The following is a 20,624-nucleotide window of genomic DNA, read 5'->3' as shown; positions in this document are numbered from 1 at the left end:
CCGGGTGATGCATATACTGGAGCTACAGAACAACTATTTCGATTCTAATTCAATAGATTATGGGTGATTTTTTAGAATGGCTTCATAAATTTTNATCCAGGATCGGATACATGTGCAATAGACTTCCTATCAAGAATCTCCCCCTTCCAATAGTTCAACTCTTCCGGACCTACATCACTCCAATTTTCCTCTACGGCCTTCACCCGTGGCTCCCAAACTCCGCCCAATCCGCCCTCAAATCCGCCGATGCCACCAGCACCAAGTTCCGCAAACGATATCTGTAAGTGCCCAAATATGCCAACAATGCATGGACACATTTTCTATGCGAAAGCGAGCCCCTCACTATCGGGCTGGCCAAGTTAGCGTCCAACATTGTTGGGATCCAATACATCCATTTGGAGTATTGGCGGTCACGCATCTTTGTCCGGCTCCCGGCCCAATGCCATCAACGACTGGAGCTGACAAAAGATCTGTTCATTTTGACCAATCCTCTACTCTGATTTATCTCTGCTGTCATGTATGTGTATGTATGTGTATTTCTTAAGTGTTAGTGCACTTTGAACCGCAAAAATTGTCGCCAGAATTAGTTTGGTAGATTTTTTACGAAGTATTTCACTTTTTTTCGTGAACATGATTGGGTCTGGTTCTTTCCTAGCTTCTTCTGGCATCGAGTTCCAAATTGAAATTACTTTTGATTCAAACGCGATGTTGGACGTTTTTGTTGGCACGGTGGTTACATTTTCTGGTTAAGTGTTTGCTCAAATGCCAAGACATCTAGGTATGTTTTTCTTTGTCAAAGAGACAAAAGGAACAACTTGAGTGAAACACAGACACATGTTTGAAAGTAGCTCAGACAAGTGTGTTAAATCACTTACAGGGTGGATTTTATAAGGTGTTACAGAATTTGCTTTGGCAAAAGTGACAATATGGTTGAACCATTTACTTTCAAAATTGGTGCCCCAATTGCCGAAGGTATTGGCTTTGCATTGAAACCATTGCAAATTTTTTTGAACAATAGCTTTCGACGTTCGGAAGCAAAGATCAGCAAGTCATTTCTAGGGACAGTACAGAGCGTGCCAGCGGTGAGGCTGACAGTGGGTGTTTTCTGTGCTCCTTATTGTCGCGTTTGCCTTTTTTGATACTAAAATCTAGTCAACTATTAAATCATTCTGACCACTTCATTCGTTTTTTCTGATAATGATTTTGTATATGATTTTATACATACAGGTTATACATTTTACTATCTGACATGAACAAGAGTCGCAGTACAGGTTATCATTATTACTATAAACCCAAATTTACTTTGGTTTTAGGTTCGCTAAAAAGGTCAATTTGATTCTCTTTTTGCTCTTTCTATATACTGATTTTCGCGTTTATATACTCTCCTTGCCCCGACAGAACCATTTTAGAGTGAGCTGTGGACATGAAACTAAGGGCAATCTTCTTTCAATTGAACTTCATTACCTCTTGTTCGTTGTTCCATATCCTTCCCTCGATCTTATCCAACTTTGGGATTTGATTGGGTCGTTTTTCAAAAAAGGGCCCCTTGAAAGCTGACCCACATGGCAAATCGGAGGACTTTTCGTGTTTCACACCTTTTCCATCATAACCTAGAAGGAGCAAAGATTGCTTGTAGCGTGTTTGAGCAATCTACTTCTCAAAATCCATTTTTTTGATTGACTCCTAGAATTTTGTTAAGTTCCGCAAGTACCAGAGCATTATGGTTGTTGTGGTTTGATACTCGTTGTTTGAGCAAGGCCCCTTCCATTCGATCCAGGGTTTCATGACAGGGGCTTTTCAAATACTTGAACCATTGTCACAAATGAGCTGTGTTGGTTCTGAACCCTGGGCGAGACTTTCGAGTTTCCAGTCTTTTGGCATGGTGTTATTTTTTCTCTAAAATTTCGTCGACGACAGAATTTTGAGTTGCACATTTGACCACTGAAAGAAATTATTTTCCGAGCTCAAGGGATAAATTTATCATAATGTAGTCATTAGTTAGTCAAACAAGGTACTGAAGATCAGGTAAATTGTGCTTGCTCTTGGGTTTTGAATTCAATAAAAACAAAATAGCGATTTTTAAATCCCTTCCAGAGTGAAGGTGTGCATATTTTGAGAGTTTATTGGCTATCGACCACCCTGAACTAGAGATAAAATGTATTTAAGTTGTTGTTACCTTGGTAATGTGAGAATTATTGTTAGTCTAATGCTCTGAATTATACCACAAACATATTATGAAACGTGTCTCATTTTATTCAAGGAAAGATAAATTTTGTGGACCACAGGCGAGAGATTTTACAATTATCTCCTCTGAGAATTTTGCATTATTGAATATTTGCCCACTACTCTTGCCCACAATTTGGGGGTAGTAAAAGCATGTTTTTACCTTATCTTAATCCAATTTACCAAAAAACATGAGATTCTTAAAAAGCTGAATACCATTCACCATCACCATTACATCACCATTCCAACAATTTTTTGGTCCATTTCCCCACCTTTATATTTTCTTAGTTAGATTTAGGGGTACTTCAGCCAAGTAACTCATACTTGTTGTATCGGACTTACTCACCGCTACTGAGATTGGAATCCTAGCAATTCAAGAAGAAGAGAACTAATTTGTCTTATTTAGCTTCAAATTCCTATAATATATGATCCACTAAAGAATTAGAGTTGGTAGATCGATCTCGCCCTTGAAGGTTGGGTTGATCAGAAATTTTGGTCCAATTGGCCCTAAAATCTGGGTTGGGACAAAACTTCATCTCATTTAAATGGCAACTCCATACTTCAATGGTCTTGTGCCACGCATTTGTTTAAAGGTTTCTTATGCTATTATTACCTTTCAATTTACATCTCTTCTTAATCTGGTAGACGTCGCTGTATGCTAAGGGTTTGCTATTCGGATCTTGCTCGTGTTGTGCAAGATATTCTTTTAGAACGACATCCGAAGGAACACCGGAGGCAATGAGCTCTGCTGCTCGATCTTTGACGATTTTGGACAAGCGAATCTTGTTTCGCTCAATGGGATGCGAATGTTCCAAGCAACCATAAACCAGAACCTGCTGTTTTAGGTTCCAACACCATTCCGATTCATGATTATCACACAAGCAAAGTTCTCTCTGACTGTAGAAGATTCTATTTGGATCATGAAAACAAACACACCCGTGAGATTTATGGACGTCTGGAAATTAGCATAGACTCAAACTTACTTGGCATCACAATTGAAAATTTTCTTGGACTTTTTGCTGCCGGCCATCTTATCCTTGACATTTTGAGAGCAATGCAGAACCCGGTAGAATTTCTGACCAGATTTAAAGGAAAAATATCGATCCAACTCATTTCCCAACCTCCATTGCTCGGCCTCGGCCATGGAGTCGAACTTGAGGCTAATCGGTTTGTGCTTATGATTGGCCGAGCAGGTGGTTTCCTGCAATTAAAACACATAAATAGTACTTAGGGAAAAATATCACATGGATTGGAATGTTCTCGTCTGTTTGAACTTATTTAAGCTTTAAAATATTTCAACTCAGCAATGCAAATTCGGGTAAAAAAATGTCAGCTTAATTTACTCTTTACAGGTTTTTTTAATTAAATTTTGTGAAGGTGAAAGTGAGCTCTAAATACGTTTCAATTCAGTCAGAGGGTAGATGATCCTACTAGTGTTCAAACAGATAATGATATTGATCTGGGAGATTTCGGAATTTCCTCGAATCATGGAAGCTCTGGTTCATAACTCACGTCTTAGGCAGGCACTAAAATCAAGCAATGCCAAATCAAGACTGGGCCACTCGGCACTTCACATGACGAATAAGCCATAAACTTCTAGAAATATGGACGAAGAACCTATCCTTGGTCAAACTAAGTCACATTTACAAACTTAAACTCTTTGGGTGAGTTGGTCTGTTTCAACGTATTTTAATGAAACCGATTTTTTGCTTTATAACTTTCTTTGGTTAGAAGAACCAATCCAAGATGCAGGTTCCGGAACTAGCCATCTTTGTGAGGGTAAATGTATTCAATGGCAACAATCAAAGAAGATTTGGAGAGGTTGAAGTTTTTTCATGTCAATCGGACCAAACAGTAAGATAATATTAGAGTAAAATATAGAGTATGCTGGAGGATGAATATTACTTATTGCACTCATTAAAGTCTTCAGCCATTCCTACTTTCTCATAATCGCACAGGAAAAAACATCGACTTTCGTAATTTTCGAGCCATTCCTACACCTGGGTTTTACTGTGCTATATACCTGAGAATTTCGACAAGCGTTGGCCTTTCGATGAGAGCGGGCCGAAGTGCGGCAACTGAATGTCTTGCGGCATTGACCGCAATGAAACATCTCGAACGAATCGAGCGTCAACGGGAAGGCGGGAGGTCGCTCAGGGGGCTGGGATGGCTGGGATGGCGGGGATGGCGGGGATGGCAGGCTCAGGTCAGCGGTAGCCTGGTCCTCGAGTGGGACGACGTCCAAGGGATTCCGCATTTCCGCCATAGGATGAGTGGTTAGTCAGTCTCACACTTGAAGGTGGGATGCCAAGAGAGGTTGAAAGGAGGGTGTCGCTCTTCTTTTTTCTCAAGTATCGAATGAGATGGAGGGATGGAGGCAGTCCAATCCCGCCTCAAGATTGGAGAACGCGAGGATGCCAAGACATTTATGTCGGAGAGGTCTGGTTTATTCATTTGTTTTGAAAATCGTCCTGATTTGTGTTGACATTCCTGTTCAGGGTGGCCAGATAGCCAGCTTACGAAAAAGGCAGCTTTTTGTACCTCCTTGGAAAGCCGAGAAACAGATAAGAGTACAATAGATTTAAATACTGAACACGATTGGAACAAAATTACCAATTGAGAAGAACAAGTACGTTCAGCCATAGAGTTTTTTTGTGAATTTGTCGACCAATTCATCTTGTGAAACGCAGTTGCCATGACGAGGAGCTTGAAAGAAGTACTTGTGAAAAGCTACTTGACCCCAGGGACGGCTCTGTGTCTGTAGTACTCCTTGAATGACAAGTGCAAGTGACAAGTCATCTCGTTTTGTCAAGATCATCCTCACAATTGATTTAAGAACCTTCCAAACTTGTGCAAGGAATTAAGATGTTCATTGGTGCAGAAAAAATTTGAGAAAAATGCTATTTTCTTTGAAAATGTTTTCGTAAAAGCGCATTGTCAGTTGTATTACGTTTATAGTTTTCTTTAACTTTTGGTTGGATCAAGTCCATGACGGCAGGTATATCCTAGCTCTTTGGCTAGCTCAACTGCAGCTCCCCTTTTGCCAGCTTCCCCAAGCACAAAAAAGGAAGTTAAATTTGACTAAATTTTGAAGTCATAAAAGAAGCCCCCAAAGAGGAAATTTAAGTCAAGAAAGAAACAGAAGACCCAAATAACCACACGGCTAAAAAGAGCTCAAGTGTGAATAAAAACTTCAAAAATGCATTTTCTTTCAAAATCAAAAATTATTTTCAGGCAAAATGACAATTTTTTTTTTTACGATGTATCTTTTTTCCGCGCTCCAATGATCTGAGACAAATGAACAAAGTCCGATGTATTAGCCTTAGAGATTGTGGGGTGTACTGATCAAATTGGCGAGGGGGAGTCTAAACGATTCTATTAAAAGTTTTTTTTCCGCAAAAGACTTATCGTCAGCCTTCAAAATATCCTTGATTGAGCGCATCTTCTCTTCAGCCTTCTCAATCTCGGCCAAAACTGACTCGAGTTCCTGAAAGAAAAGAACACAATGATGACTTTCTTTCAATAGCCCATTTTAATTTATCCTGGAAGTATTTACCGTTTGTTCGCTTTCCAATCTTTTTCCGTCGATATCAACCACAATGATCGTTTCAGTCAGTCGTTTTTCAAAGAAAGGTCCCTTAAAAACTGGTTCATTTGGCAATTCGGAAGCGTTGTTGTCATTGGCATTTTTCCCATTATAACCTGTTGGGATTAAGGTTACATTTAAGGACAAAAAAAAATCAAATAAAATTTGGTTTGAAAAGTATGATGATCACCAATCGTATTTGGCACTTGAATTTGTTATTTTCTACAGATGTCTAAATAATGAAGTGGCTTTTATTTTAGTACGAGACAATCAGACAGGAGGCATGTTTTTCCAGATTGATAATATGAAATAACCATTTTTTTCTGGATAGATATTGCCGTTGTTACCTTTAAGTTTGCACATCCTCTTAATGCGGTAGACATCGCTGTAAGATAAAGGTTTGCTCTCCGGATCTTGCTCGTGTTGTGAAAGATATTCTTTTAGCACGACGTCCGAAGAAACACCGGCGGCGAGGAGCTCTGCTGCCCGATCTTTGGTAGCTTTGGACAACCGAATTTTGTTCCGCTCAATAGGATGTGAATGTTCCAGACAACCATAAACCAGAACTAGTTGTTTCACATTCCAACACCATTCTGATTCATGACTATCACAAGCGCATACCTCACTTTGCTTGAAGAAGATCCTAAGAGACACATGAACGCAGACTCATCCGTTAGTGTCATTGTCGAACGGATATCAGCCACTATTCCAAACTTGCCTGGCATCGCAATGGTATGTCTTCTTGGATTTTTTACTACTGGCTAACCTACTCCTGACATCTTGAGTGCAGCGCATAACCCGAAAGGAATTTCTTACAGTGCTAGTGGAAAAGAACCGATCCAATTGCTTTTCCAACAACCAATTCTGGGCCTCGGCCATGGTATCGAATTCGAGGCGAATTGGTTTATGAATGTGATCCGTCGTGCATGGAGACTCCTGAAAGAACAACGGTAATACTTGCTCACCGATTGACGCTTGAGACATGATCTCGAAATGAAGCCCAGTCTACGGATAGGTAACTACCACCCATCATGATAAGGATTAGTAAGGCTTGAGACCCCGCCCCTCCCGACGCCCCCCAACGTCATGAAATGGCTCTATGAACTGTACCTGGGCATTTCGACACGTGTTGGCCCGCCGATGAGTCCGGGCCGAACCGCGGGCACTGAATGTTTTGCGGCATTGACCGCAATGAAACATCTCGAACGAATCGAGCGTCAAAGGAAAGGAAGGAGGTCGGCCTGGAGGCTGGGACGCTTGGGACGCTTGGGACGCTTGGGACGCTTGGGACGCGGCCAGGTCGCCGGTAGTATCGGGTGAGTCGACGTCCGAGGGATCCCACATCTCCGCCATGGGATGAGTGTCAGTGTTACTCTTTGGGTTGGGATTCAATCGAAGGTCGCAAAGGCCTCTTTTTTTTCCTGGTTATCGAGTTGGATGAGGATGGGGTTGAGGCAATGATCCAAGATTCGTCTTTGTCAGCTCTGACCTAGGATATTGCAAGTGTCCGGCAGATCGAAGTAGGAGGGTGAGTAGACTGGACGGTCCGCTTTGGCGGGTCCGTGGAATATTGTGGGATCCGGGGTCAAATTCGGAATCCAGATGTTTTCGAGGGTCAATTGCTCGGCCGGGAAGTGAGATAAAGGAGACAAGGCCACCAATAATGTGTTTTGAAAAATCTCCTGATTTGTGTTGACATTCGTGTTGTTCAGGGTGACGGGATAGCCAGCTTTTGAAAGGCATTGCTTGAGGCAGGAATATCGGGCGATAGGCGATAGGAAGTGATCCATAACGGCAAAAAGAGGCCATTCCCCTCTTTCTTTGAAACTTTGAAAGAGGGTCATTTCCATCGTTTTGAGCAATAATTTTCAAATTAAACTCTAAAATACGAGTACAAATATAAAGTCACAAGATCTTTCTCCGGTTTTTTTGTGACTGGTATTATAAAATACTTCAATAATTAAACTTGTGATTGAGGCGGTACGTGGGAACTTCTGAACCAAACATCCGGCTCATGTCATGGTTTTTGGCCTGCCGGCAATTGATGGTAACTCCACGCCTCCACACTTTTTGGACCAAATGAGAAGGTAGATCATTTCTCCATGTATTGGGACAAATCCCTTTGGCCTCCATCATGTCCAGATGCCAATCCATTGGACTATTTCTGGTGGAGCGCCTTGGAGTCTAGGGTTGGGAGGTCCTCATTCCTAATGGTCACTGCCCTGAAGGAGCCCATTTCCTAGCAATGGGCCCAAATCCCAATGGAGCAATATCTAAATTCTTGTGCTTCTTTCATATGTCATATGGAGGCTTTAATTAAACCTGAAGGAGGTCACTTTCAACAAAACTGTTGCTGTGGTATTTTGTTTTCAAGTTGAAAATATTCTTGTTAAAACTCAAGTAGCTGGAAGGTTAGATACAGCCATTTGTCAGAGTTTGGAGCTATTTTTGGATTTGGGGTGCTAGCCATTACACGATCTGTCAATAATTCTGATAGGCAATGCCATAGTCCGTAGCAGATTGGTTCTCTGTCTGTGAGAGTGGTTAGCATCTAAAAATTCAATTGAGAAAGGTCGGGGAGGAGTATCAAACTGAGGGCCTCTCTCATACTTGGAAACTGCGCCAACCAGTACGCCATGTCTCCTCTCTTTGAAGTCAAAAATGGGAACAAAACTAGCACTTTATAAATTATTTGGCTTCATTGTGATGCAGTTTTACGTCTCTCTCATTTTAGAAATAGTTTCCATATACCATAGAGAAGTGTAAAGATTTGGGATTTCATACTAGTGGGCCCTTTGGTTCTACCATGAAGTAAGTGTCACCATGCTTCTTCTTGATGACAAGACGTTGGCACCAATTATTTCTTAGGTATTTATTGCATATTTTTGTCACCTGTTATGTTATGACATCTCTAGCAAATGGATATAGGGGATGTCAAGTAAAGTAAATTCAAGGAAAAATGTGGTCCGGCACCCTGATTTTGGGCATTTTGGGGAGACAGAACTAAGACAAACATTATAGTCAAGTCGCACCATTCGCCCATTGAATTTTCAATAATCTTGTGATTGTGAGCAAGTTGTGTTACAAAACCCTACTAAATGAGCATGTGTGGTGTTAATCAGTGAACGCACTTTCAAATTGGCTCAATACCCCAATGCTAATTGCCTAGACAAGTATGTAAACTGGAAAAAAATGTCATAATCCGATTCATGCACAGTGCGGTTTGGCTGGGAATGTTGTCTTCGAGTTGACTCCATGGAATAACTTCAGTTGTCCATGAACGCGTTTACTTGACTAGCCCTATTGTGATTGAATGATTCAAAATAATTGTCAAACTATGCCCAAAAGTAGCGAACACTTTTTTGTCAATGAATATTTGGAAGCACTGGATGTGCTAAAATCATGGTTGTTCTTGGCGCAATTATGGCGCAGCCTGGCTAGCCCACATAAGTGAAACCCGAGCCGGTTTTTACATGCCTCTTTTGGCTGCTTAGTAATATGTTACAAATTCAATTTTCATATCTCAGTCACGCTTCTTCAAGCCTTCTAGTGGCGCCTCGTTGCGGTGAATACCGACCCTATTTTAAGCATTTTGATCCATTGAAACTTTCAGAACGTTATGAAAGAAATATCAATTGTTAAGAGAAAAGCATGATGCTTGAAAACTAAGAAAAAAATGAAGTACTATTAGGTGTTCTATGGACAAACCAAACCATTACTCAAGCCCTGCTGAAAAGTTATAAATAGAAGTTCGAAAATAATTGTTTAGGCCTTAAAGTATTTTTGTGTATGTTAATAAGTGAACATGTGACAGATTATATAAGTGCAATTTTAGATGAGTAGCTCCCTTTCAGGATGAATGACTTGAAGCAGTAACTCAATCCCTTAACAAAGAACTATTAAAGCCTAAAGTTCAAGTGACTTCCCCAAAAATTGTCATGACGCCTTCTTTTTTTCCCGCCTCAATGTCACAATAACTACACAACAAGGTTTGACTACACATATAGTCACAGGGCCTGATCAAGATAAATAAACAAATACACTCGCACATGAATACTAAAATTAAAAAAAATAAAAAAATCCTCCTTTCAGGTGTGCTATAGAACATAATTGAACTGATTCATTCTCAACAATCACATTCAGCAACATTTTCCCAGAATAGGGGTTCAAAAGGGACCCATATTTAACAGGTTTTATATTATGTCAACCCTAACAACTTTTAGTTGAATGATAGCCAACAAAGTAGAAATCTCTATCCATTATTTACAGATTCAAATTGATTTATAAAACGCACCCAGTGTTTGGAGCCACCCCGTTCAACAATTCATTCTTTTCCATTCAAGAGCGGCTGAGGGCACCCAGGAAATATCAAGCAGCTGTATTACAACCCACGCAAACCAAGGCGCATAATTCAGCCTAATAACCAGTTTTTATTGATCATATCAGCCACTATTTATCAGAATTATTATTTCAAGTACTCCGGCACATACCCGTGAATATATGGTATAGACAATTTCGACAAATGACATACGTTTTGTGTCGTCTGAGGAAGGTTATTGGTCCGAGAGAGGAGATGAGCCAACGAAATTGCTTAGGAGTGATGATAACGAATCCACCAAGTGTTTTTTCTCCGCGATTGGCTTATCATCAGCAATCAAAAATTTTTTGATTGAGCTCATCTTGTCTTCAACCATCTCAAACTCCTTCAAAATTACATTTAGTTCCTAAAAAAAAAAGAGAAAGGCAATATACTCAGCATGATCAAATTCATTGATTTGATTGTTGGTAGGGGAACACACTTCACATCGCGAAGAGAGGCTTTCAATGATCAAGTCAATCTGTTCACAATGAGCCCTTATTTATTATTAGTATCTATCATTATTAGTATCTTATTAGTATCTGATCCACCAACAAATTAGAGTTGAGAGATCTGACTAGCCCTTAGCCCTTGAATAAAGAGTTGATCAAGAATTTTGATTGACACTTAAACAGTCCTAATTCAGTGACTTAGGGTTCAAAAGATGAAAACGGAAAAGAACACAGAAACATGCCAGGGAGGATTGACTTAATTGGCACTTTGGATTTTCCAGCGTGAAATATGGTAATGCAATGACAAGGCAAATGAGGATCATATCTTTTTAAGTCATATTTTTATTACAAATGTCACAAAAAGTTGACTTTCGCTTTGAGCATCGTAAAAGAAAGTTTATCAATTTGGTTTTCCTACAAATTAGATTTGTGTATCAGTATTGTTAAGCTACAGTTTATAATTTAACATTCATAAAATGGTTTTTACATTTATCTGGGATGCACAATTACAAAGACATTCCTCTTTTAAAACATTATTCATACGCAATGGTTTTTAAGTTAGTAAAAAATATAATAAACTTTGTGATTATGTATCCTGCTGATTATAAGATTTATTAAAGGTATTGTTAACCTTAAGATAAGACCTCTTGTAGGGAATTTGAATTGCAGCAAATTTTGTAAGAGCTTTTGTTTTGGTTAAGTTTATGTAATTCTGAAATGAGAGAGTTATGGAATCTTATTAGTGAATCATTACTCAACCTTATAATTTTCACAAGTATGTTTCTTAGTTTCAACAAAAGTAAAATCAGTTTCCATTTTCTCAAACTCACAAGAAAGTATATTACTTTTCTTTGCAAAAAACTAGAAGTTAATTGTAGAAAAAGTATGCATTGACAACTTGAAAATAGCAAGCGTTAGGTATTAAGCATTCATTTTGTAGATTGGAAGTTTTTTGTGAATTTCAGTTGTGTTCACCTAGGATTTTTTGTCTATGTAAAGATTTAAAATCAAAAATTGAAAGTTTGTACTTTCTAATTTGTTTGCATTGTGGTGCTTTCTCTTTTATGCCTGTTCCAATGCTTTACATTCTTAAATCTGCTTTGCATTTCTTGAAGATGTGTTGTGTTACATCGTTGCTTTTTCTTGTGTGGAGGAAAAAAACGATTTGCCATTAAACCTGCACATTAGAATAAGATTTTGTGGCACTAGTGCTGCTGCTGATCTTGTCGAAAAAATGTTTTGATCAAGAAGAGCTTTCATCATAAAGTCTATTTTAAACTGTACATAGTTTATTTCAAGCACCAATAACTGTTCTACCACATGTACTTTCAACGTTCTAGTAGCAAGTAAGAAGGCGGCTAGGCTAATCCAACAATGTCCAACTTTTCCGAAACAACGTCACTACCTGGATGGATTCATGGTTGTAAAGGGGGTTCATTCCTATGTCAAAAAATGTCGATTTTTTTTAAATAAAATTCTCAAGATTCTCATGACAAAATGATATATACTTGAGTTGATTTTAGTCTGGTTCAAATAATTTTTCAAATCATTGATATCTCAAATGTAAGGACGAATCAGTCACTTTTTGACCAGGAATCAGGCCAAATTTTCAAAATACAGGAAGGTCCAGGCTCGATCGTCCTCTTGAATTCAAACCATCAGGAAGGGCTACAAACTTCATCATGAGTGTTGAAATGGTTTCTACAATACAGCCCAAGCGATGTAATGTACTTAAGGTATAGCTTCTTCTTCTCCAGCTTGTTTCTCATAGGAGATGGCAACTAACGTCAACAGGGATTAGGTCCACCAAATTAGCCAAAACTTTGTTACAAGTAAAGGTGCAGAGCTTTAGTTGCACCCAATCATTTACTTTGCTCACTTATTGGTGCAAACTACCTTTGTTTGGCATGGACCATTGTCACAGTGCGCTCTGATAGAAAAATAATCTTGAATTTTTACCTTTTGTTCATTTTTTAACCTCTTTTTGTCAATATCATTTTCACTCGAGATCGACGTCTTTGTGGCACGTTTTCGAACGAGAGTTCCCTTTAAAGTTGACCCAATTGGCAAATGGGATGCAGTAATATCTTGGACATTTTTCCCACCATAACCTGAATGGAAAATATGATGTTAATACTCAGACTGATAACTACAACTTTCCTTTAGTCAACTACTGATATTACCCTTTAGCTTGCACATCTTCTTAATCCGGTAGATATCTTCATACTTCAAGGGCTTGCTTTCGGGGTCTTGTTCATGCATTGAACGATATTCTTTTAATACAACATCAGAAGGAACACCCGAGGCAATGAGCTCTGAGGCCCGATCTTTGGCGACTTTGGACAGGCGAATCTTGTTTCGCTCAATGGGATGTGAATGTTCTATGCAACCATAGACAAGAACTTGCTGTTTCACGTTACTGCACTCCACCAATTCGTGATTTTCACAAACACATACTTCTTTTTGGTTGAAGATGACCCTAACGAAAACGTATTCAGAAACTAAGCACAATGGTACATTTCACGCAGTAGGTAAATCTAGAACTCACTTGGCAGCACAGTCATAAGCTTTCTTGGATTTTTTACTACTAGCAATCCTATCCTTGACATTTTGATTACAGCGCATAATGCGGTAGGAGCCTGGGGTGCCATTGGAGTTTTTGGCGGATTTTAAAGAAAAATATCGATCCAACTGGTTTTCCAACCGCCAATTCAAGGCCTCGGTCATGGAGTCAAACTGAAGACGAATCGGTTGGTGCGTGTGATCAGCCGAGCACGGGGCTTCCTGCAGTTCAAATAGAATGAATTACTAAAGCTTTGAGGATTCTTTCTTGCTAATGGCGGGGTATTTTCATGTGTTCGGGGTCTATCATTTCATTACATATTTTGTCTGTGATGGCAAAACCCGAATATTCCGAGCCATTCGTTGTAACGAAATAAATATCTCATCTACTGTGGGGGGAAATTTCGGCACAAGTCGGACTCTTGCGAGTCCCTTTCCTCGACTTATGCATGCCCACTTGTTTGTTTCGGCAAACTAAATTAGGCGAACACGATCGATCACATTTCAAAGGGCTCGCATCTTACATGCTCAATTCATGACGAACTTGAGTCCATTTCCAGCCGAAATTCAATGGTAAAAAAGATAGTCAATTGTCACGAGTCCGGGACTCGGATCTGGCCAATTTCTCCAACTTTGAGTAAAACAATTCGAGTGGATTCAGACTCTCCAGATTTCAAAATGTGACCGGGTGACGGATGATTTCGAGATGGTGGAATGTAACTATTACTCGAGTTCGTTTTCAAATTACAAAACCAGATGACCCAGCCACTAAATCCCATTCCAGTCGAAATGAAGTGCTGATAATGGTTTTCAAATACGTTTTACCATTGGTTAAATAGCATTGTCATCGCCCAATTCAAGACCCTCGGGACTCAAGCCATCAACGGCTACAATATGAAATCACTCTGGGCTCTAAATGCTAACCCCGTTAACCCCCCCATGGGACGGACGGTTGCCGTGAATGTACCTGGGCCTGGCGACATCGGCGGGCCTTGCGATGACTCAGGACTGAGTGACGACAGACGAAGGTTCGACGGCAGCGATCGCAATGAAACGTCTGGATTGACTTGCCCGTCAAAAGGGTGGAGGGACTCGGACTGGCGGGTGGGGCTAGGGCACCAGGCACTGGGTCGGCTTGATCCCGCTCGCCCGTCATCATCGATTCATTGGGCCAGGGCCCAGATGAGGTGGCCATGCTAAGTGGCTCGTTAGATTCGGTGTTGGACAATGATGATGGGACATACATCCGCATCAGATTTGGGCCGAGGATGCTCTGAGACTGGCCAAGCGATTCACTCTCATCACTATTTACTCGGTATCGTCACTGTTTATTTATTCGCACAAGTTCTCCAGTTGTTCTCGAGAAGACTGAGAAGACTGTTGGACTGCTGTAGGGTTGCCAGATTTGTAAAAACTCTTATTCCGCCATTTTGACATTCCTATTCCGCCACAATTTTAATTACTTATCAATGGAACACTATTACTCTCAATGTATCATAGCCAGGGCTCTAAAATGATTAATAAAAGAGTTTTTGAAATCACAAAATATATCAAACGGAAAACTTCAAGCATGTTTGACAGCAAAAGAGCATGTAAAAGGGCAAATTGGAACTAATTTTGCAAAACTTTGTGCTACTTTTGACCTAATTTCAAAGATCATATAAAGATACAAGGGTAATAAATGAACGAAACATATCCTTTCATTTTGATAGTACTGGGGATTATTTCCTTGTTGCGTTTATAAAACCCCATAAAACAAATCAATAAAACATGACCAAAGGCTTCAAGAACTTTCAAAATCTTAGAAGATCAAAAGTCCTCTTGTCTCCTAGTTTGGACGCCAAAATTGATACCCCAAACCCTGGAGGTTTCTAGATCAAATTTGCTCCTTTATATGTGACGTAATGGGATGCTAGTCGCATCTTAGGTAAAAGCTTGAGCTGGATTTACTTATTGTGTAAAAGCACTTTGAGTCCAGGCTTGAACTAAAAAGAATTCCCCCCAAAACCAACCCACACATGCCACCGGACAAATTGCAATTAACTCTCTCATCCATTCCATTGCAGATACCACAGCAACAAAACAATGACGTTTTATTAAACTAAGCTGAATTTAGATTAAATGAGTAAGGTCAAAAACATGTTCAACTCAAAATGAAAGCAGCAACTAAACTTTGTGACATTACCAACCATACATTTTCTACATGTTCCTTCAGGTTTCATTCCGCCATATTCCGCCACATTTTCGGCTTACCGCCAATTGAAATTTAACACCACAAACGACTTTTTCATTCCGCCACTTTGGAGTTATTTGGCGGCGAATTCCAGCAACTGGCAACCCTGATCTGGAGGTAAACACGGTAAGGTTGTGGGTAAACACCTTGGTAAACACGGCGGAGATTAGTGATGTTTCTCGAGAAATTCTCGAACCTTATCTAAGTGTGAATATAGAGTAAGAATTATTAGGCTCAGACTAACCCTAATCATGTATTCGCATAATATGAATATATGATATAACATCTACTTTTTGTTAGTTTACCCAACTTTCATTTGAAGCTTATGTAATCCCCTGGATCCAATGAAATTTCATAGAAAATTATTGTCATTCACAAAAGGATATTATTTTGCATGGCAATATATCTAAGACCATGTAACCGGATGGCAAGATAACATCAATCATGGAGCCGCTGTATTCCGGTAATTCAAGCATACTTTGGGTTCAGTGAATCAAAACCAAATTTGGCCGCTTATACGTAGAACATCTTGCCCAAACCCTGTTTTATGATATTGATATAGCGAAGCATAATTTCAGGCAAAAGAAAACTGGAGCAGATTCCCACTGCACATTTGAAGACATTCGGCTACTGAACGTAGATTGTTGTAATCAAGCGATAAACCCACAGTTCTGGTCATTCTCAGTTCAATCCAGTTTTGGATAAAGATGTTGTATTGCCTACCATTTGACACCATGTTTATGCTTGGGTGGTATCGAATTTACACTCATGGAAACCAATTTTTGATGGATCTAAGCTGGATTTCTGTTTCTCAAGAATTCCCGGCAATTCTGGCCATGGCTTGGCAAATCTTCCTATCGCGGGAAATGTGATTTTTGTCGTGCCATTCGAAGCTCTGATGGCATGGCCCATGATTACCATGCTAAACAATACCACAGAGGGGGAGGGCATTGTCTTTTTGGGCCGAGAACGGTTCGTCATCGGTGGCCGTGTAATGCTTCTGGTCATTTGATCTGTGTCAGAGTCGCCTGGTCCCTATAATTGACTCACGCAAGAGTCACGCCTCACTCAACCTCGTAGTCAACAAAAGCCTCAATGGGTGGTGTGTTCTTCACTTCTTGTGCAGGAATTCCAGGACTGGTCAATTTGACGGCATGATGTTCGTATCAGGGGTGGGTCAGAGCCTTCTCCGGCGAGTGACCACGCCCTCCTGGCTGCAATTCGGGAGTGTTCGAGCCATGAGCGCCCGAGGTACGACCATAGCCGAGTGTTTATGGCAGACGAAGTCATTTGATGAATCCAATTAATCGGCGGTCCTACTCTTTCCTAACTGGGCCTTAACTAACCTGAAATGATAATAAACTTTATGTCTAAACCTTAACTCAATTGCACAAAAACATGAACCGTTAGAGAGTCAACTAATTCATGCCCAAGAACGTAATCGGTGTAGGTTAAGTGAGACTACGTTGGGTCTCAAAACCAGGTGTGATCATCAAGTGGTCAGACTCCGACAAAATCGGTTGTGTTCACATCGAGCAGAAATGGCAGAAGTTCGACTGATGCTAATCTACGTAAAAAGCTGAGTCATGGCAGTGAGAAGAAAACCGGTTACAAACCGGTTGGTGCAACCCTCTAGAATTTCTGCTCGATATACGAAAAATATATTTTGTCGGAGTCTTGATTATCAATGCATGTACGAGTACGTACGTATGTAACGTGTATGCTATTGCTTGCAATGGCCGTTCATTTTGGCCACATGAAATTTTGGCCACATGAAATTTTGGCTTTTGAAGGTTTGAATGCCATCACATTGTGGATGTGATGTAATCAGATCAATGGCGTACTCAGATCATCGTCTGTGTCATAAGTTTCTTCCACATTAGATTTTAGTGGGACTCTCTGCCGCCTACGAGGAATGTGATCTCGTGGAATTCGGAACTTTTTTAAATTTTTATGGAACTCGATATTCATGTAATTTCTGATCCACCCACGAATTAGAGTGAGTGGATTGAGCTAGTTCTAAACTAAGGGATTGATCAGGAATTTTGATGAGAAACTTATCCGAATCTGACTGTGAAAACAATATCTTCCCAACGAATGTTAGAGGGAAATCAAATGACAATGAAACTTCCTTTGATTTATATTTCTTTGATGTATTTTCATCATTTTCACTCATTCGTTTATTTTTTCCTTCAGGGATCCTAAAGTTTGCCCAGCTTTATGTATTCAAATACTCGGTTAGACTAACGTGGAGGTTACCTCATCCACAAAAATACAAATTTGAAAATTGAATCGTAATTGTAACGATTCGTAATTGAATTGTAATTGTAAATCGTAGTATCCGGGAAAAATTAGTTTTGACGTTTTGCTGGTCAACCTTGATTTGATTTTGACGTTTTTTAATCAAATTCGAAAGCATTTTGATTTTTTCCACTGAAGATTGCAAGACAATAAATAATAAGGTTTCCATAAAAATGGAAATACCCTAGCATATCTTAGTATTTTTTTAGCATAATATATGTTAGGCTTTTTCTGAGGACCTTGATAACAGGGAGTAAAAATCTTTGAGATTGCTTTCAAATGTTTGAAATCTTGATTGATTTGTTTACTTTTTTTAATTAGTCAAAAAGTGATTTTCAGAAATGTGGCATCATTTGGGATTTTTTAAATTGAGTAAAAAGAGTAGTTTCCTTGCGTTTTTCCAAAGTCTCTTTAAAGAGAAAAAATGCGTTAGGGTTTCCATCTTGCCTTGCAATATTGCAAAATTGACATCAATCATTATTCATTGAAGGAGTTGTTCTCCTTTTTAGCTCGGAAACGGTTCTACAAGAACGTGGCCGTGGTCTCCACTTCTCGTGAGGGTCAAATAGATTTTGAGTTGACCCTGGACAATCGAAAACTCAAAACGCCTTTGGGCAACGAGTTCCGAGTGGACAACGAAATCTTGGCCCACTCTGTGGCCACAGAATGGGCGGCCCAAAAAGACTACATCCTCTTGTCACAGATGCACTTGACAGGTACTGTGAATATAATTCCTGCTTGAACTTTCTGTTCTTTTGAATGGGGAAAATTCGTTCAAATGGTCTTGTTTTTCAGGATTGGCCAACGTCTGCATCGACAATCCGACTAACGCCAAGAAAGAAGATCTTGTCGACCACATTCTGAACTTCTTAGACACAGATACCATCCTTTTCTTCGGAGAGGAGGTTTGTAATTATGGATTACATGAAGGAATTATTTTCACGTCAAGAATACTTTCGTAAATTCTTGATATATTTGAGTTTTTACTCAATCACCCTACAACAAATATTCAATAACCCGAATGCATCGCTCTAGAGACATGAGGGGACTTTTGTTTCACTACAGCAAGTTTGAGCGCTCATGCATAAGTTGAAACAATTCTTCGGACAAATTGAACGGCAAACAGAAATAATACATCGTCTCCTATTCCCCCAATTTCCATCCCCCAAGTAGATGAGACTTGACAAAAATTTCATCATTACGTTTGCTGTTAAACCATCAAATGAATGATTTTGCGGTGGCCCATTCCTCTTTGGCTTTTTTCTACTACAGGAAACGCTCTTGGCCAGACAGGTGGAGCAATGGCAACCGCTCATCGATTGGTTCTGTGAGCGTCATCGCATCGAAATCAAAGCCTCCCGAGGCCTGGCTCCCCCGGAATTCTCTCCCAATGCTCGCGATGCCATCCGGAAGCATCTCATGTCCTACAATTATCGTGCCATCAACGGGTTCTCTTTCGGCGTGGACTCGATCAAATCGTTGATCTTAACCGCCGCTCTAGTGGACCGACGGCTAGCCGTTGATGAAGCCGTTAAACTGTCTCGGCTAGAGCTGGAAGTCCAGGTATGAATACGATATATACGATTGTTGAACAGTCCATCGAAATCACTACAATATTTGTATCATGGCACGTACTTCCATATCCACCTCAATTGGCTTGTACGTGGCTAGAAAGATTTGAAAAATGTAACTTTTTCGCAATACAACAATGCTGCTTGAATGACTTATTAGGGATTACTGCTTTGGTAACGATTGTTGTGGAAAATTCCGTAATTCTCGTGACCATTTCTTGGAAACCTAATGCAGTATGATGGCCTTCCATTTCAGACCGAGCGATGGGGTAACGTGGAATGGGCCCATGATCTCGAGTTATACGATACGACGGCCAGAGTGGCAGCTGCCACCATGTTTGTTCATTTGAGTAGCAGCTAGCATTTGCAGCGAGAAAAAGATGTCCAAGCATAGTCGGTGTTCAAGTATAAATTCTTTTCGTTATCAAGAAGTCGTAATACCATATGTATGTCCATCACTCAATCGTCGTCCAATTTACATTTTTTGGCCAATCGCGTGTCCTCGAGGTCGAATTGCCGTTTCTTTTCCAGTTGAGCCGGATCCGAGCCTTCAAAGCAGCCACTGTCATTCTGCATGTTGTTCTCCATTTTGACCATCAAAGGCTGGAGAGCCGATCGTTTCTTGTCCAGAACATCCTTCTGAGCATCGAACACTTCCAACACTTTCACATTCTCTTTAAGGACAGTCGCTTGGGCGAGCAGTCGTTCTTGTCGTTCGAGAATCGCTCTGAAACGCGAGAGTTTGTGCTCCAAAGCGACCTTCATGAACTTATGGTCTTTAATATTGGAACAGAGCGCTTCAAAGCGGGTTTTAGCCACCTCAAAGTCATTTGAGTCCAAGTTTTCTTTGCCAGCCTCGCAATGGACTTTGTCCTCGGGAAGAACCACGTGTTTTGGAATATTGAAGATATTCTCCCGGACATACCGACCGAATTTCTTGTAGTAAATGTCCTCGGTCGACTCGATACATCGCTCTTCCAGAGTGACAAAGGCTTCGTTCACTTCTTTTTCCGAGACTCGCTCGCCAAATTGTTTCAACGAATGAGACTTGGCAGCCTAGAAATGCAATTTACAACAAATTATTTTCAAAACTCCCAAGGTCAACTACGACTTGGTGACTGACTTGAAAGCTAGCCTTGATGGTGTCTGTGGCATCTCCCATGAGTGCATCGATCATGGAATCGGGAGGAAATCCGAAGAATTGGGTGGCGTATTCGATTTTCTGTCGCTCTCCGGGATCCCTGAGATTGTCCATGGCTGAAAATTGAAGAAACACACAAAAAAAATTCGTTTAATGGTAGCTATAGCAAAGGCCTGAGGTTTGAAATCCACTCAGTAT

The 20,624-nt window shown here is 40.2% G+C and overlaps 5 protein-coding genes across 5 annotated transcripts in view; 1 reads left to right on the top strand and 4 right to left on the bottom strand.

Moving 5' to 3' along the window:
• Nucleotides 1–4,768, bottom strand: part of LOC131888854 (uncharacterized) — a 6,947-nt gene extending 2,179 nt beyond the window's left edge. Inside the window, exons 1-4 of the mRNA XM_059237801.1 lie at nucleotides 4,247–4,768; nucleotides 3,207–3,424; nucleotides 2,837–3,132; nucleotides 1,465–1,610 (exon numbers count right to left, since the gene is read on the bottom strand). Of these exons, the coding sequence (XP_059093784.1) occupies nucleotides 1,465–1,610; nucleotides 2,837–3,132; nucleotides 3,207–3,424; nucleotides 4,247–4,489 (903 nt within the window). The 5' untranslated portion in view covers nucleotides 4,490–4,768. The remainder of the gene's footprint in view (nucleotides 1–1,464; nucleotides 1,611–2,836; nucleotides 3,133–3,206; nucleotides 3,425–4,246) is intronic.
• A 634-nt stretch (nucleotides 4,769–5,402) lies between these two features.
• Nucleotides 5,403–7,522, bottom strand: LOC131888865 (uncharacterized). Its single transcript, XM_059237813.1, has 5 exons — nucleotides 6,920–7,522; nucleotides 6,528–6,745; nucleotides 6,157–6,452; nucleotides 5,780–5,925; nucleotides 5,403–5,710 (listed from the first exon to the last, which is right to left on the bottom strand). Exons 1-5 carry the CDS (start codon nucleotides 7,160–7,162, stop codon nucleotides 5,546–5,548), a joined length of 1,068 nt encoding a protein of 355 aa, XP_059093796.1. The 5' UTR covers nucleotides 7,163–7,522; the 3' UTR covers nucleotides 5,403–5,545.
• A 2,697-nt stretch (nucleotides 7,523–10,219) lies between these two features.
• On the bottom strand, nucleotides 10,220–14,433 carry LOC131888844 (uncharacterized; the record flags this gene model as incomplete). Its single annotated transcript, XM_059237790.1, is given in 5 exon segments — nucleotides 10,220–10,533; nucleotides 12,578–12,729; nucleotides 12,802–13,097; nucleotides 13,167–13,402; nucleotides 14,148–14,433. Coding segments are annotated over 5 exon segments (1,140 nt in total). The 3' UTR covers nucleotides 10,220–10,362.
• Nucleotides 14,434–16,478: 2,045 nt separating this feature from the next.
• On the top strand, nucleotides 16,479–19,748 carry LOC131881315 (ATP synthase mitochondrial F1 complex assembly factor 2-like). Its single transcript, XM_059228156.1, has 5 exons — nucleotides 16,479–16,664; nucleotides 18,224–18,430; nucleotides 18,510–18,619; nucleotides 18,987–19,277; nucleotides 19,542–19,748. Exons 1-5 carry the CDS (start codon nucleotides 16,568–16,570, stop codon nucleotides 19,644–19,646), a joined length of 810 nt encoding a protein of 269 aa, XP_059084139.1. The 5' UTR covers nucleotides 16,479–16,567; the 3' UTR covers nucleotides 19,647–19,748.
• The window catches only part of LOC131881324 (uncharacterized), a 2,431-nt gene continuing 1,486 nt past the window's right edge, over nucleotides 19,680–20,624 (bottom strand). The window contains exons 3-4 of the mRNA XM_059228165.1: nucleotides 20,409–20,542; nucleotides 19,680–20,341 (exon numbers count right to left, since the gene is read on the bottom strand). Coding sequence (XP_059084148.1) covers nucleotides 19,745–20,341; nucleotides 20,409–20,540 — 729 coding nt within the window. The 5' untranslated portion in view covers nucleotides 20,541–20,542 and the 3' untranslated portion in view covers nucleotides 19,680–19,744. The remainder of the gene's footprint in view (nucleotides 20,342–20,408; nucleotides 20,543–20,624) is intronic.

Source organism: Tigriopus californicus, chromosome 1 (assembly GCF_007210705.1).
Source record: "Tigriopus californicus strain San Diego chromosome 1, Tcal_SD_v2.1, whole genome shotgun sequence".
Classification (NCBI taxonomy): domain Eukaryota; kingdom Metazoa; phylum Arthropoda; class Copepoda; order Harpacticoida; family Harpacticidae; genus Tigriopus; species Tigriopus californicus.
Note: the sequence above shows the minus strand (reverse complement) of the source record. Positions and strands in the feature narration are given on the sequence as shown.